At 45.6% G+C, this 14,106-nt stretch overlaps 1 protein-coding gene across 2 annotated transcripts in view; it reads right to left on the minus strand.

Annotated features, from left to right (window-relative positions):
* NXN (nucleoredoxin) overlaps positions 1-13,799 on the minus strand; it is a 144,098-nt gene extending 130,299 nt beyond the window's left edge. Inside the window, exon 1 of one of the 2 annotated variants that reach the window (XM_079905142.1) lies at positions 13,280-13,798. In XM_079905142.1, the coding sequence (XP_079761268.1) occupies positions 13,280-13,651 (372 nt within the window). In that variant the 5' untranslated portion in view covers positions 13,652-13,798. Of the gene's footprint in view, positions 1-13,279 lie in introns of both variants that reach the window. The other variant, XM_079905141.1, reaches the window with a different exon arrangement.
* Positions 13,800-14,106: the final 307 nt, after the last annotated feature.

Consider the following 14,106-nt stretch of genomic DNA (forward strand, 5'->3'; position numbering starts at 1 on the left):
AAGGCAAACTATGGCCCACAATGAAAGTGACACTTACTTTTCCCTGCATGCCTTTCGTTTTGTTTGAAATTTCTTCTAACATGTGAAGGCACTATCTTTTCAGAAATTAGAAATTAATTTCAAATACTAAAATTTGTTTGTGTAAAACAATATTTAAGCATCTACGTTTATATATACAGTATATACTTATTTTTTTGGAAGAATATACAAGACACTATTAACAGTGGTTATCTTTGGAAAGAGAATTATTTTTACAAGTAACCAGTGAAACGCTGGCTTTCTCTTGGAAATGGGAAAAGTTAATAAGTGGAAAAACAGTGCTTAAGTATATGCTGAACGAAGGAATACAAATGGCTTTTTAATGTAAATAGCAGTAAAGCCATAGTCTGTGCTGTGTATGCACACAGGCAAACAAATCCCACTCTCCTCGTGAAGGAGCACCATGTCTTGTTCCAAAGGTCTGGATTTACCCTGTAACTACTGCCTCTGTGGCCCTGTCAACTGAAGAACAGACTCAGACGATCTCAGGGAAAATGTCACTACTTGAGCCTTCACAGGAAAGCAGTGCTTCAAAAAGTGCTTCAAAACCAGAGTGTTCCACACCACAGCCCCTGCAAGTTAATACTTTCCACAAATCCAAATGAAAGAGAATACGTTCAAGTGGTATTAAGTAGTATTTTACTCTTAAGAACGTGTGTAAAAGCTTAAAACAATGCATCCAAGGGCTGAAGCCAGCGATCTTCTGCAAATTTAGGCAAGTGATTTCCACCAGGAAAGGGTTTTAGGCATTTAATTCCAATTCATCTTTGTGCCTAACATTTGAAATGTCAGAATTCTTAGGTGCCAAGTTGTAAAGCACATCACAGATTCATGTGTAATCGTAAATGGGCAAATACACTTCAGCAAGAAAGCAAATGCCTTTTAAAACAAGGTAAATTGTTCAAAATAAATGGTTAATTCATCCTAAAAAGCCAAATATTAAGAAAAATCTATCTGCACAAGTACGTTGGGTTGCTTTGTCACTAGTTACTGTCTCCTGCTCATTTTGAAACAAAATGCCACACATAATTAATTAGCCAGCAGAGTCTCATCCTGCCTGCGCCTGATGGGGAGAAGTGGCATTACAGAAAAGACTCCCTCAGGCTCTATTAGTGCCTTAATGAGATGGTGGGGGGTGGAGGGTGTCGGGATAGGGACAAGGCAGCCACTATTGCCAGGCAGCCCTCAGAAAGCGCAGGATCTGGGCCTCCTGGACAAATCAAGTGCTCTCAACTACACACCAGCTGTTGGAGGTGTCTGGCCACAGCTATTCCTATAGGATCTACCACAGGAAACAAATGTACCATCGCTCCACGGATACCCAGATGACATAGCAACTCTTCCTATAAGGTATGAATTACATCAGAGGGGGAGAAAATGTGCACATTATATCAGCTAACTGCAACCAACAGATGGAATATCCATTTTCTAGAGGGCAAAAAGAGGTAGATTCTGCAAACTACAGGTTGGTGAAGTTGACATCGGCCCTTAAGTAAAACCTTGCAGGTTATCACAGTTACTAAACACTTCGGAAAAGAAGTGATCAACTTAGAAGCAAGCATGGGCTCACCAAACACAAAGCATTGCAGACTATCTTCCCTCGAAAGGGAAACAGCAAATATCTAAGTCATAGCAAGCTACCTGTTAAGGTCTCCTAGGATAAACATGTTAACCAGATGGAGAAATGTGGGCTGGAATAATGATACAGTTAGGCAGATTCAGAACTGGCTGGATTTGAAGTTGGTTGAACAACTAACCAACAGACCACTTTTAGCCCAGAAGAAGCCCCTAGCCATGTGCCCTGGGGCTCCATCACCAGACATAGACAAGGTCTGGAAGGGATCACATAGTTCAAGGTCCAGAAGGGGCTATGATCATAGTGGATGACCACACAGGCATAAAAAAATATTTCAACAGACTGCAAAAACTCATCAAATCTCAATAAACTGATTCTTAAAGGTGACAGACACAATATTTGGGACTCTGTTCTCATTTGTTCAGGTATTAAGATTGGTGAAAAAGACTTTGGAGTTTTGTTGACCAAAAGGTCTGTGAATCAACACCGTGCAATGTGACTGTCAGCCTCAGAGCCACCTGTGCCCACAAGGGCCACCCCCCCCCCCGCCCCATCTGGACTTCTCAGATACAGGAGGCTAGGACCCTTTTGAACCTAGGACTCGATATTCCACAGACCTAGATAAAGAGGGAAATACAGCGAAGAAAAGGTTGGGAATGTGGCAAGTAGACAGACCCAGAGACAAAGACAATTTAAATGAAAGTGAACAACAAATAAATGGTCAGGAGAGGGGGGAAAGATTTGAGATATAGGTACCAAATGCAAAGTGGAGAGCTTATTTGGATTCAAACAAACGAACTGTAACAACAACAACAAAAAAATCATGAGACAATCAAGGAAATTGAAATACTGGCTGGATATATGCTGATATTAAGGAATTATTAGATTTTTAAGGTATGATATGATGTTGTGGTTATTTTTCTTTAAAGAGTTACTTAGTGAAATGTTTAAGAAGGAAATGATATGATGTCTGGGAGTGACTTCAAAGTAATCCAGTGAGGGGTGGGGGCAGTGGGTGTCCCTGAGTTGATTGTTGTATCTGGGTGCTGGGTGCATGGGGGTTCCCTATACTATTTTCCCCACCTGTGTGGTGTTTGAAGTTTTCCATAATAAAAAGGTAAAAAAAAAAAAATAAATGGCAGGAGGAATAGGCACAGACCAGTATCTCTCCCCTCTCCTCTCCCAGCTCAAAAGTGAAAATAGAAGCCACTTAGTAAAAGTGAGTATTCAATTAGTCAAAGAGATAGTCTAGAATCATACCCACATTCAAAGACATGGATATGTCATCACGTCAACAACTGACAAAGAATGATTATAGTCCTAGTAAGAAACTGAAGAGACACCAGATTACATGATAGGCCATTAGAAGCAAAGAGCCAGGTGTTGAAAGTAAAGGGGATACAGAGAAAGAAAAAAGCTGAGAATTCTTTTCTCCTGTAATCTGAATAACCATTTAAAAAAATGGAATGGGGACTTCCCTGGTGGTCCAGCAGTTAAGACTCCACGCTGACACTGCAGGGAAGACCCTGTGTTCCATCCCTGGTCAGGGAACTAGATCCTGCATGCCGCAACTAAAGATCCCGCACACAGCAACGAAGACCCCACGTGCTGCAACTAAAACCCGGTGCAGCCAAATAAATTAAATTAAATTAATCTTTTTTTTTTTTTAATGGAGGGACTTCCCTAGTGGTGCAATGGATAAGAATCCGCCTGCCAATGCAGGGGACACAGGTTTGATCTCTGGGCCAGGAAGATCCCACATGCCGCATAGCAACTAAGCCCGTGCACAACTACTGAAGCCCATGTACCTAGAGCCCGTGCTCCGAAACAAGAGAAGCCACCGCAATGAGAAGCCCGCGCACCGCAACGAAGAGTAGCCCCCACTCGCCACAACTAGAGAAAGCCCGCGCACAGCAACGAAGACCCAACGCAGCCAAAAATAAATAAAAATTAAATCTTAAAAAAAAAATGGAATGGCATAACCAAGCACCTGGGTACACATTCCAGTGACACTATGTACCAGGCACTGTTCTAAACAATTTTCAAATATTAATTCATTTAATCCTTAACAATACAACCCTATAAGATAGATACTATTATCTCCATTTTACTGACCAGAAACTTAAGAGACACACAAGTTAGGTAATTTGCGTCACTGTCACACTGCTAGAGAGTGACAGAGACAGGATTCAAATCCAGGAAACTTGATCCAGAGTCCACACTCTTATGCACTGTGCAACGGATTTTAAATACCACTTATAATGGGGTATTTTTGAAGGTCTGTGGCTTTAAACACTTTTCTAAGTTGCAGTCAAGCACGTGCCCAAAGGTGAAAAAAGGCTGCTCTCAGACCCACATCCACTGCCATTCAGAGCTCAGAGGGCAGCACTGTGATTTTGCCTATTGCACGTTGTTCTGCCCAGTCTTTATATTTCACATCAAACCCTAAAAAATGAGTAACAGATGAGGCAGCTGTGCTGTGAGCCACCACGATCAAAAGAAAACTGTCTTGACCTGATCACGTACAAGGGGGAAAAAAGGCAGCATCTTCTGATTTTAAGCACACTCAATCCATTCAGATTTTCATCCCAGGAATATTGACCAAAAAAGACAAACAAAAAACTGCAAAAAACCGATGCATGTGGATAAAATTCTCCTAGGAAAACAAAGAGGGAAATTCTATCCCTGGAACAGCAAAACTTACCACACCCTATTTTAGGACTACTCAACAATGATCCAAGATAAAAGCATTATTAACTGTAGAAAATATTACTTGAATTTACCTGTAACTGGGGTTTCAAGATAATCTGAAGGGGAGTGGGTGATAGATGTACTAGAAAGGAATGCTGAACTTTAAGCTTAAATTGTTTTTTAAAAAGGGTTTTCTGAGGTGTAGTTCACACAAAAATCCATTGTATATCTGGTCCAAGAGTTATATGACCAGCAAGCAGCAGAAAATTTATGTTTGCATTTAATCACAGATGCCACAGAACAAAAGTTTCCATTACAGGGTTTCACTACAGAATAACAGCACTCAAGCAACTTTCAATTACTATACTTCTTACTTGTCATAAAGCAGAAAGCACATGTTTGAGATTTCACTGGAAGTTAGAACAGCAGTTTCTGAAAACCTCATAAAAGGGAGGACTGATTTAGTCCTAGGATCTCAGCAGGATACCTGAAGTTCAATTTCGTCTCTGAACAAAAGCACGAAAGCAGCCCCAAGGCTTTGCATAGGATGAAGGGGCGTTGGGGACACTTCACTGGCTGATCTAAAAAAAGCCAAATGATTAAAAGGCCCTTAGAAACCACCACCACGGAAAGGCAGCAACAGAAGACGTTCTGGCTCTCCTGTCTTCCCAGCAACAGCAAATGTTTCAAGTGGTTAAACTATCTCTATCTTATTTCAGAGTCTATCTAGAGTGAATCCACTCAGAAAGTGATTTGTTGAAAAGAGAAGTTTCGGCTCCCTCCTCTTCCCTGGAGAATGTTTGATGTGCACATTTTTTAAGATCCAATTTCTTGAACAGAAAGGACTGAGTTGAATTTAAGAGAGTTCAGCTGAGCCCTTTCTTCCAACACTGAGACCCTGATCTGATAATTGGTTCTCTTTGAATCAATTCTCCAACTCAAATATACTTTGAAAAACTAAAATGCTTAATAGCTACTGATGACTAGTTGCTAGAAGATATAATATGCATGCAGTTTGAGTTCACTGGAAGAAAGATGCTAGAGAAACACAAACTATTTAGGAAATATAAAAGCATGGAATGATAGGCCTGCAGTTTTTAACTAAGATTTTTGACATTTCAAAACTGGAGAGGCGAGTCTTTTTCTATTTTTGAGCACAGAATTACAGGGCAACGGAGTTACACATTCACTTGCTCATGGAAGTACTCTTGAAAGCACTCATTAAGAAACAAAACCAGCCAACTGTGGGTATATACAATTATACAGTTCAATTAGGGCCCAACTCTAATATTAAATGTTAAAATCGAGCTAAGTACCAGTGAAAGTGCACATTCCAACTCACACAATGTGGAAACTACCGTGCTTTCAAGTTACAAATCTAAAAGTCACACGCCTGCTTTCTGTGACCATATTATCCGATTGTCAGCACCGAAACACTGAGCATCTTCCCCTCCCTTTGGCTGGTTTCTGTCCTCAAGGAGCTTAAAGTCAAATGAAAAAGACCAAAAAAAAAAAAAAAATCACACAAGGCTAAGTGCTAAGACATCTATGTACTCCATCTATGGACATTCACAAAAGCATCCCACCTAGAGAGGAAAGAGACAGGAAAGCTTCTTAGAGCAGGGAAACCAGAACTGATTTTAGAAAGACCCAAACAAGCCAGGTAGGAGGAGAGAGGACACTGCCCAGGTGGGAGAAGAGGCAGGAGAACAGTCAGGGACCACGCTTTAGAGTCTGGACTTGACCCCAGAGGCTATGAAGAAGTACTGAAAAATTCTTAAGCAGGAGAATGACAAGATCAAAGTTGTGTTTTTGAACTTGTCATTCCATTCCGGAAACAGCCCAGAGCAGTACTGCTCAAGGTGGGTCTGTAGCCCAGTAGTTATCCATCAGTTCTTTGTTACTGGTCCATGACAGGGCAGGTACAGAAATGGAGAGTGAGCACCTAGAACTGCTTACAGCAGCTCAACATTCCAGCAACATCCAAGCTTGTGACCAATGGTCTCATCTTGTTGTACAGGACAGAGACCAGTCTGTGTGTTGTCAACCCAGCGGGGAGTTGTATGTGGTTCAAGCTGTACAGTAGTCCTGTATAATAGGGCCACGTATGGGTGTGTGACTGATTGCAAATTAACACAACAAAAGCAAACTGATCCTTGATTATAGACAGTTTGAGAAGCTCTAGTCTTGAGAATTAGGGGTCAGCACTGGAAGCAAAGAACCCATGGAGGAGGCTGCTGTGGTCCAGATGAAATATGAACTCAAGCAGTGATGGTAGGAATGGAGAGAAGGGCTCAGAGTTGAGAACTGTTAAGGAGATCAACAGGGTTCGGTGACTTTTATTTTTTTATTTTTTAATTTATTTAATTTATTTATTTTTGGCTGCATTGGGTCTTCATTGCTGCACATGGGCTTTCTCTAGTTGGGGCGAGCGGGGGCTACTCTTCGTTGCGGTGTGCTGGCTTCTCATTGCAGTGGCTTCTCTTGTTGCGGAGCACGGGCTCTAGGCGCACAGGCTTCAGGAGTTGTGGCGCGCGGGCTCCAGAGCACAGGCTCAGTAGTTGTGGCGCATGGGCTTCGTGGCTCCGCGGCATGTCGGATCTTCCCAGACCAGGGCTCGAACCTGTGTCCCCTGCGTTGGCAGGCGGATTCTTAACCACTGCGTGACCAGGGAAGTCCCTCAGTGCCTTTTAGATGTGAGGGGTGGGAGAGAATCAAGGATGACTCCTGAGACTCAAGAACTCTTAGTCACTTTTTAAATAATGACAAGATGTAAAGCAATAGTATGCAAAAGCTTCGTAAAAGTCAGGATCAGCAAAAAGATTCTAAATTCATAGCCATTTTCTTTGAGTGCCTTTTGAATACGTATAATGATAAATTAATGAAATACAGAAACCCAAGCACCCTGGTGGTTAACACTGAGCACCACTGGGGATTCAGAACATGAAAAAAGAACACATCCTATGCCAAGCTTACACGCTCCCCCTGAAACAAAATCGTGCAGTAAGAAGCCCAGACTAGTTCAGAATGGGGCAAGCTGGAACCCTGGGGTCCCAGGTCCTAACAGTAAATAAAGAAGAACCCCCGCCCCCGGCCATCCCCACAACTGAGGGACTTGTTCACCCCCCACCCCAGCTGTATACAACACAAAGCCTTCTTTCTCCAATTTGCGCAGATATTAAAACAAGGCCTCAAACCACAAGGAACGGTGATAAAAAGGGGGTAGGGGCGGAGGAAACGGGTAAATGAAATCAATGACCCTAACCTCAAAACCCACTGCTTTCCTCTGTGCTCTAGTTCATATCCCAACCCACATCAGGAGACAAATGGATCAGCAAAAGCTGTGGACAGCTGGTCCGTCAGACCCGAGCCGCTAACTAGAAGACAAGTATTAAATCCGCAAATGGCAACAGGTCTGAACAAACCTATCCTACAACATTCCAGAGCTGGGAAGGGAGGCGGCTCCGTCTTAGGGGGATGAGGCTTCTACAGCTCCAGAGACCAGAGCAGGCACCGTCCACTTCCCACGTGAAAGAGCGGCAACCCTGCAACCCCCAAGCCGCCCAGGTCTGAGCAGCTAGGATCAGCAGAAGACATGCCTGATGGCTTTGGCAAACCACAAAAACGATCACCCAAGTACGTAATTAATCTCTCTCAAGAAGAGCGCCCCATCACCTGAAAGCTGTTCTCCTTTATCATGCCTGGCTTCCCTGATTTGCTGTCTCAAGTTTCACTGGCAAATATAAGTACGAAGCTCAGTAAATATCGGTACTATCAGTACTTTAAGGAACGATGTTTGTTATATCCATTTGCTTTTGTTTCATTTTTCTAGATCTTTCTCCTCGATTGTAAGCTCTTCTAGGGCAATTCTTTCAACTCCTTGCTCATATCCCCTTGTATGGTTATAAAGGTCATTTGTTCGAAAAGTTAAAAATATGCCTCATGACAGTTTTGCAATTCTGTAATGTGATATATTCCAAAGGCTCACACTATAAAACGAATTACTGAAGTTCATGGTCATTTATTAACAAATAATAATTGCTAGCACTTATTGAGCACGTACTATATGCCAGGCACGTGTCTATTATCTTGTGTAGTCTTTACAACAATGCTGTAAGGCAGGTGCTGTTGCCATCTCCATTTTATAGGTTAGGAACCTGAGACACAGAGAGGTAGGATAACTTGCACAAGGTCACACAGCTAATAAATGGCAGAGGCAGGATCTAAAGGACAAGAGTCTGTATTTTCAGCCACTACACTAGACAGCTTCATTATGCAGAGAAGAAAAATGAGATTAAGAAATACATTACAAATAATGGAATGAGGAAAAAGCCTCTCAAGGAAAATTGCTCTTATTACTTTAATCAGACTGTTGTCTTTTATTAGATGGATCCAAGTCCTGGAAACACAGTCAACAGAGGGAACCTGTCCTGGCTGGTCCTTATGTGGAAGGCAGAAAACGCCAATATTCACAGCGGTGCCTTTTTGCCATCTTTTACCACCTCGCAAGTCATTTGTCAGTGTTGTAGAAATCATTCTCTTAGTGGCTAGGGTATTTGCATTGAGGGAGAAAGCACTGGGAGAGATAGAGCTGTAAGACTGCCGGGGTTGGTACCAAATCTCACCCCATCCAAAGAGCCCAAGTGATTCAGGTGAATTCTAGGCCAAGCCTCTGATTTAGTCTGAACCAGAATCACCGAGCGCAAACAACCCTGGTGGGGAACAGGAAGATACCACTTCCCCTGGCCGAAGCAGGTGGACCAGAGACACTAGACCAGAGCCCCTAACTCTGCCGCTCTCCTGCTCTGACTTTCTCGTCCCCTTTCTGTGGGGCAGGAAGTTCTGGGACCAAGCCAGAGCCCACCAAACCTGTCCAGATCAACACCAGCAATACTGGACTTCCCTGGTGGTGCAGTGGTTAAGAATCCACCTGCCAGTGCAGGGGACACGGGTTTGATCCTTGGTCCCGGAAGATCCCACATGCCGCAGAGCAACTAAGCCCATGCGCCACAACTACTAAGCCTGTGCTCTAGAGCCCGCGAGCCACAACTACTGAAGCCCTCACGCCAAGAACCCGTGCTCTGCAACAAGAGAAGCCACTGCAATGAGAAGCCCACGCACCGCAACGAAGAGCAGCCTCCGCTCACCGCAACTAGAGAAAGCCCACACGCAGCAACGAAGACCCAACGCAGCCAAAAATAAATAAACAAATTTATATATATAGATATATAAAAAAAGACCAGTGGTACTGCATCCTTTGATGTCAGGGCACGCACACTGACCAAATGTTTTTCATCAGGCATCCAGCCCAGGCAAAGCTGAGCCCTGTGTCTCTAAGACCAAAACCAGTGCTTTCCTCTGTGATGCTGAAGCAGATCCCAAAGATCTACTCTCTAGTTTTGACAGCTAAGTAACCCATATTAGTCTAAAGGGATAGATCAAATCCCAAAAGTCCGAATCTTCACCACTTCCCAACTATTCATCACATTTTCTCTCCAGAAATCTGAAAAATGTCTATCAACAAAACAAAAAACAAACCTACTTATTAAAACAAATCTAACTGCCTTAACTTCAGGATTATATGTTTCCTGACAACACGGCTCTTATAAAAGCACTCAAAGTTCTGTTATCATCTAATTACAATTTCTATACAGCTCTTTATACGTGTGTGCTTAGAAGCCAAAAAGTGAAGCTTCAATTACTTTTGCCCCAACCACTAAAGCAAGTAGAAACAGGACAACCTTCCACAAAGAATTTTTTTAAAAAAGATGCTGGAATCCTGTTATTTGGTGTTCTCTCACAGTTCCAAGCAAGGTGAGAGGAGCCACGCAAAACGCAGTTTTGAAGTCTCGGCCATCCCGAGACTTTCTTACTATATAAAAGGGAAATTAATAAAAGAAGAAAAAGAGAAATAATACACTGCATTTTCTTTCCCTACCATAATTTTTCAATTTTCTTTAGAGAAATGCCAGCCAATAACTAATTAGAACCATATCCTTTGTTATCCCAGTGGGAAGTATACCAATGGATTTAAGAACAAATGTTAATGAGAACTTAAAAAAATTAGTAATCTGGAACTTTGGTTTCCCTTCAGTGTAAAAACAAAATTCTCTCCTTTAATGCTATTTTTATAGTTGGTGAAACAACATGGACAGAATCCATCAACAAGAAGCTAAGCTGTCTAGCCAGTGAGCACCCTGAATCGCGGGTGCCCTGGGTTTTTCACTGTTGTTATCACAGAATTGGCATCCCAAGATCACAGATTTCTAAGCACACCAATTTCAAATAAGAGAGACAAAAACTCAAAGTTACAGAAAAGGAATTTGTTTTACATCTCTTTGGTTTCAAGGGGGAAAATAATTTCTTCCAAAGTGAGTACATAGCTGTTGTAATTTCCAAGAGTATATTTTCCATAAGAAACACAGCTGGAGTCCTTTTACCTGGTATATCACCACAAATAAGAATATTTCTAGGATCCAGTCTTGAGTTGCCTATTCATGAACATCAAGGAGCAGAAACTACCTCCTTGAAAACTGGACTTGTTTTATTTTTTTAATAAACTTATTTACTTTATTTATTTTTGGCTGCATTGGGTCTTCCTTGCTGTGTGTGGCTGGGCTTTCTCTAGTTGTAGCAAGCGGGGGCTACTCTTCTTTGAGGTACGTGGGCTTCTCACTCCGGTGGCTTTTCTTGTAGAGCACGGACTCTAGGCACGCGGGCTTCAGTAGTTGTGGCTCTAGGGCTCTAGAGCGCAGGCTCAGTAGTTGTGGCGCATGGGCTCCTCAGCATGTGGGATCTTCCCCCACCAGGGCTCGAACCTGGGTTCCCTGAATTGGCAGGCGGATTCTTAAACACTGCGCCACCAGGGAAGCCCTGGACTTGTTTTAGACAACAAAGTGAACTACAGAATGTGAGTCAGAAAAGCTCTGAGCAAAAATAAATTTTTAATATGCTAACGCACCATGGTTTGGGCACGGGCCAGCAATCTGAACTGTATTTTCAAATGAGGTTCTGCCCTGTGTCATCCAGACTCTCATCCTGGTGGAAGTAGCAAGTCCAGGCTGGAGCCACAGACCACTTTTTTTTCATGTAAAAGGACTGCCCAGAGCGCACTGAACTAGGCACGGCCCATGTCATATCAGATATTCTCCTTTTTGGAAAAAAAGCTTTAAGCATTTGCAAAACATCTCAATTTGCCCCATATTTTTTACTATCCAGCAAATTTATTTCCCCCACTTGTTGCGGAGGAAAACACAACAATAGGCCTTAGGTCTGTAACATTTTACCATCACTGTGTATTTGCAAAAGCTAGAATTCATTTGTATTGCCCAATAAGGACATTATTTTACATGGCCTTTGGTCTACAACAGAAAATGGACATAACAATGAAAATATTTCTTGATAGAGCACTTTCTGGACATTACTCCTCCCCAAAACGATCATAAAAACCACCACCAAGGAAAACAAAGGAGTCCCATGTTTTAAAGCAAAAGCTATTCATATTCAGGCACCATATACATCAAATATGGGCAAGATCACCTAAAAAGTGTTTAAAACGCCAAGCTTTGCCTCTGTGAGGTTAGTGAGCCCATGTTTCTCCAATGTTAAATTTACAAACTGTATTTGTTAAACTGTATTTCATATTTTAAATACCAAGTCTGTACCTTACACTGCTTCCATGGATGATTTACTCGAGACATATGGGGTCACAGTCTAAGCCTTTTACTCGACTAAGTTTAAATCATGCTTCTCAACAAGATTCTGTACACATTAAAGCAGCACATGGCAGCCCTAAACGCCCCCAGAAGAGCCCTTCTCCTGTCCACTCCATAAAATGAGAGTTTCCTCCGGAAAGGAAAGGGCTGGATTCACACGTTGCATCAGGCATGCTAATTAAGCAAAAGTGCTCCAAAACTTTTTCTGTTTCGATTCATGGCAAAATTTCCTGAATTTGTTTTATTAAAACAGATATCTTCATCCAACAGACACACTCAAAAATCAAAGCTAATTTCAGCAGCAAACCGGGGGGGGGGGGCGGGGGGCGGCGGGAGATGAGAAGTTGACAGCAAGGTATAAATTTCCCCCAATCCTCGTTCTTCCGGTCAATCTGCACCTATGGGATCGGTTCAGCATTTAATTCGATGTCAAGGCAACACTGGCCCACCAACCAAGCAACTAAGAGCTGCACGGACGGGTCTGGTCCGGTGCCCGAGAGGCATCTGGTGAGGATGGCTGGACAGCCAGACAATGAAAGGCTCCCCGGGGGCCACTAGTTCAGCCCGGGGTAGGGGTTGGGGGCGGAGGGAAGGCGAAGGCAGACGAGCGAGCTCCTTCTCGCCCGAAGCCACGGTCAGCGGCCGACACCCCCCCCCCAAAGGGCGCCTGGCGGCCTAGCCTCGGCCTTCGGGTCCCCGGCCACAGCCGGAGAGAGCCCCAGGAAAGCCGATTTCTCTCGGAAAGAGAGGAAACTTCCTGGTTCAGGCATTATGGGTAGGGGGCTAGCGCCCTCCCCCACCACCACAGGTATCCGCGGGGAGTCTAGCGCTGAGGGAAAGGAAGCGGCCCCTCCCTGCGCCTCTGCCTGGGGGTGGGGGTCACCGAGTCGCGACCCCCGAGCGCAGCCACCCCCTAACTCGAGGCTTCCCACCATGGGGGAACCGGGCTCTCGACTCCCCAGGACGCGAGTCGGGGTCCCAGGGGTTTCAAACTTCCCCAGCGGGCGCGGCCTGGCATCGGCACAGAGGAGTTGCCGCGGGAGCCGCTAGCCGGCGAGGTTCCGCGACGGGGAGGCGGGCAGAGGCAGGGGACGCTGAGGAGCAGGAGGGGAAGCTCGTGCACGAAGGAGAAGGGGGCGGAGGGGGCGCCGGGGGGGGGGCGGCGGCGAGGACCCGGCTCCCGGGAACTCGCGGGCTGCGCACCCAGGCCGGGGACGCCGACGAGGCCGGAGCCGCCGACGAGGCCGGCGCAGCTCACCTTCCTGTGCTTCTCCTTGTAGGGCAGCGCCAACCACGGCATGTCCCGCACGAAGTCCTGCCACTGACGCTGGTCCTGGTCCGAGGACACGAAGACAATCTCCAGGCGGCGCCGCGACTCGGGTTCCGCCGCCGCCCCGGCCCCCGGCCCCGGGCCGGCCCCAGCCCCTGGCCCGGCCGCCGCGTCCCCCCGCAGGCGGCCGTAGAAGGCGGCCAGGCTGGCGCTGAGCTGCGCGCAGGGGGCGCTCAGGCTACAGCCGAAGTAGAGCCCGAGCAGCGAGATGCCGCGGGCAGCCAACGAGTGCACGTCCACCTCCTCGCCGCCGCCCGTCACCAGCTTCTCTCCCAACAGCTCCTCCAGGAAACCCGACATCCTGGCCCACCGCTGCCCGGGCACGCGGGCACCCGGGCAGGCAGGCGGCGGCGACCGCGCTCCCTCGGTCCGCGCGGCGGGCAGAGGCGGCAGCAGCAGCGGCGGCGGCGGCGGCGGCGGCGGGCACTGGGGAAAAGAAAGCCCCGCCCGTGGGGCCCGCCCACGCCACGCCCCCTTTGTAGCAGTGCTAGCCGCCTAGGCACTGGCTGCTGCAGAGGGCGTAGGGGGCGCGGGCTCCCGCCGCGTGGCCGAAGTGCTCGGGAGACAACCCTGGCGGAGGACTTCCCATCTTCACACAATGTTACCTTCATCACGCTAGGTCTTGCTCGGCACTTACTTCTCTGTGTGTATGTTTCATGTTCTCTACTATAAGAGGACTGGAGGACGCCACCTCTTTTATTTCTTGTGTAGCTTCTGATCTAGTGCTAGGCACATGGGAGGGAATCCATAAGTAC

The sequence above is a fragment of the Stenella coeruleoalba genome (assembly GCF_951394435.1).
Source record: "Stenella coeruleoalba genome assembly, chromosome: 19".
In the NCBI taxonomy this organism is placed as follows: domain Eukaryota; kingdom Metazoa; phylum Chordata; class Mammalia; order Artiodactyla; family Delphinidae; genus Stenella; species Stenella coeruleoalba.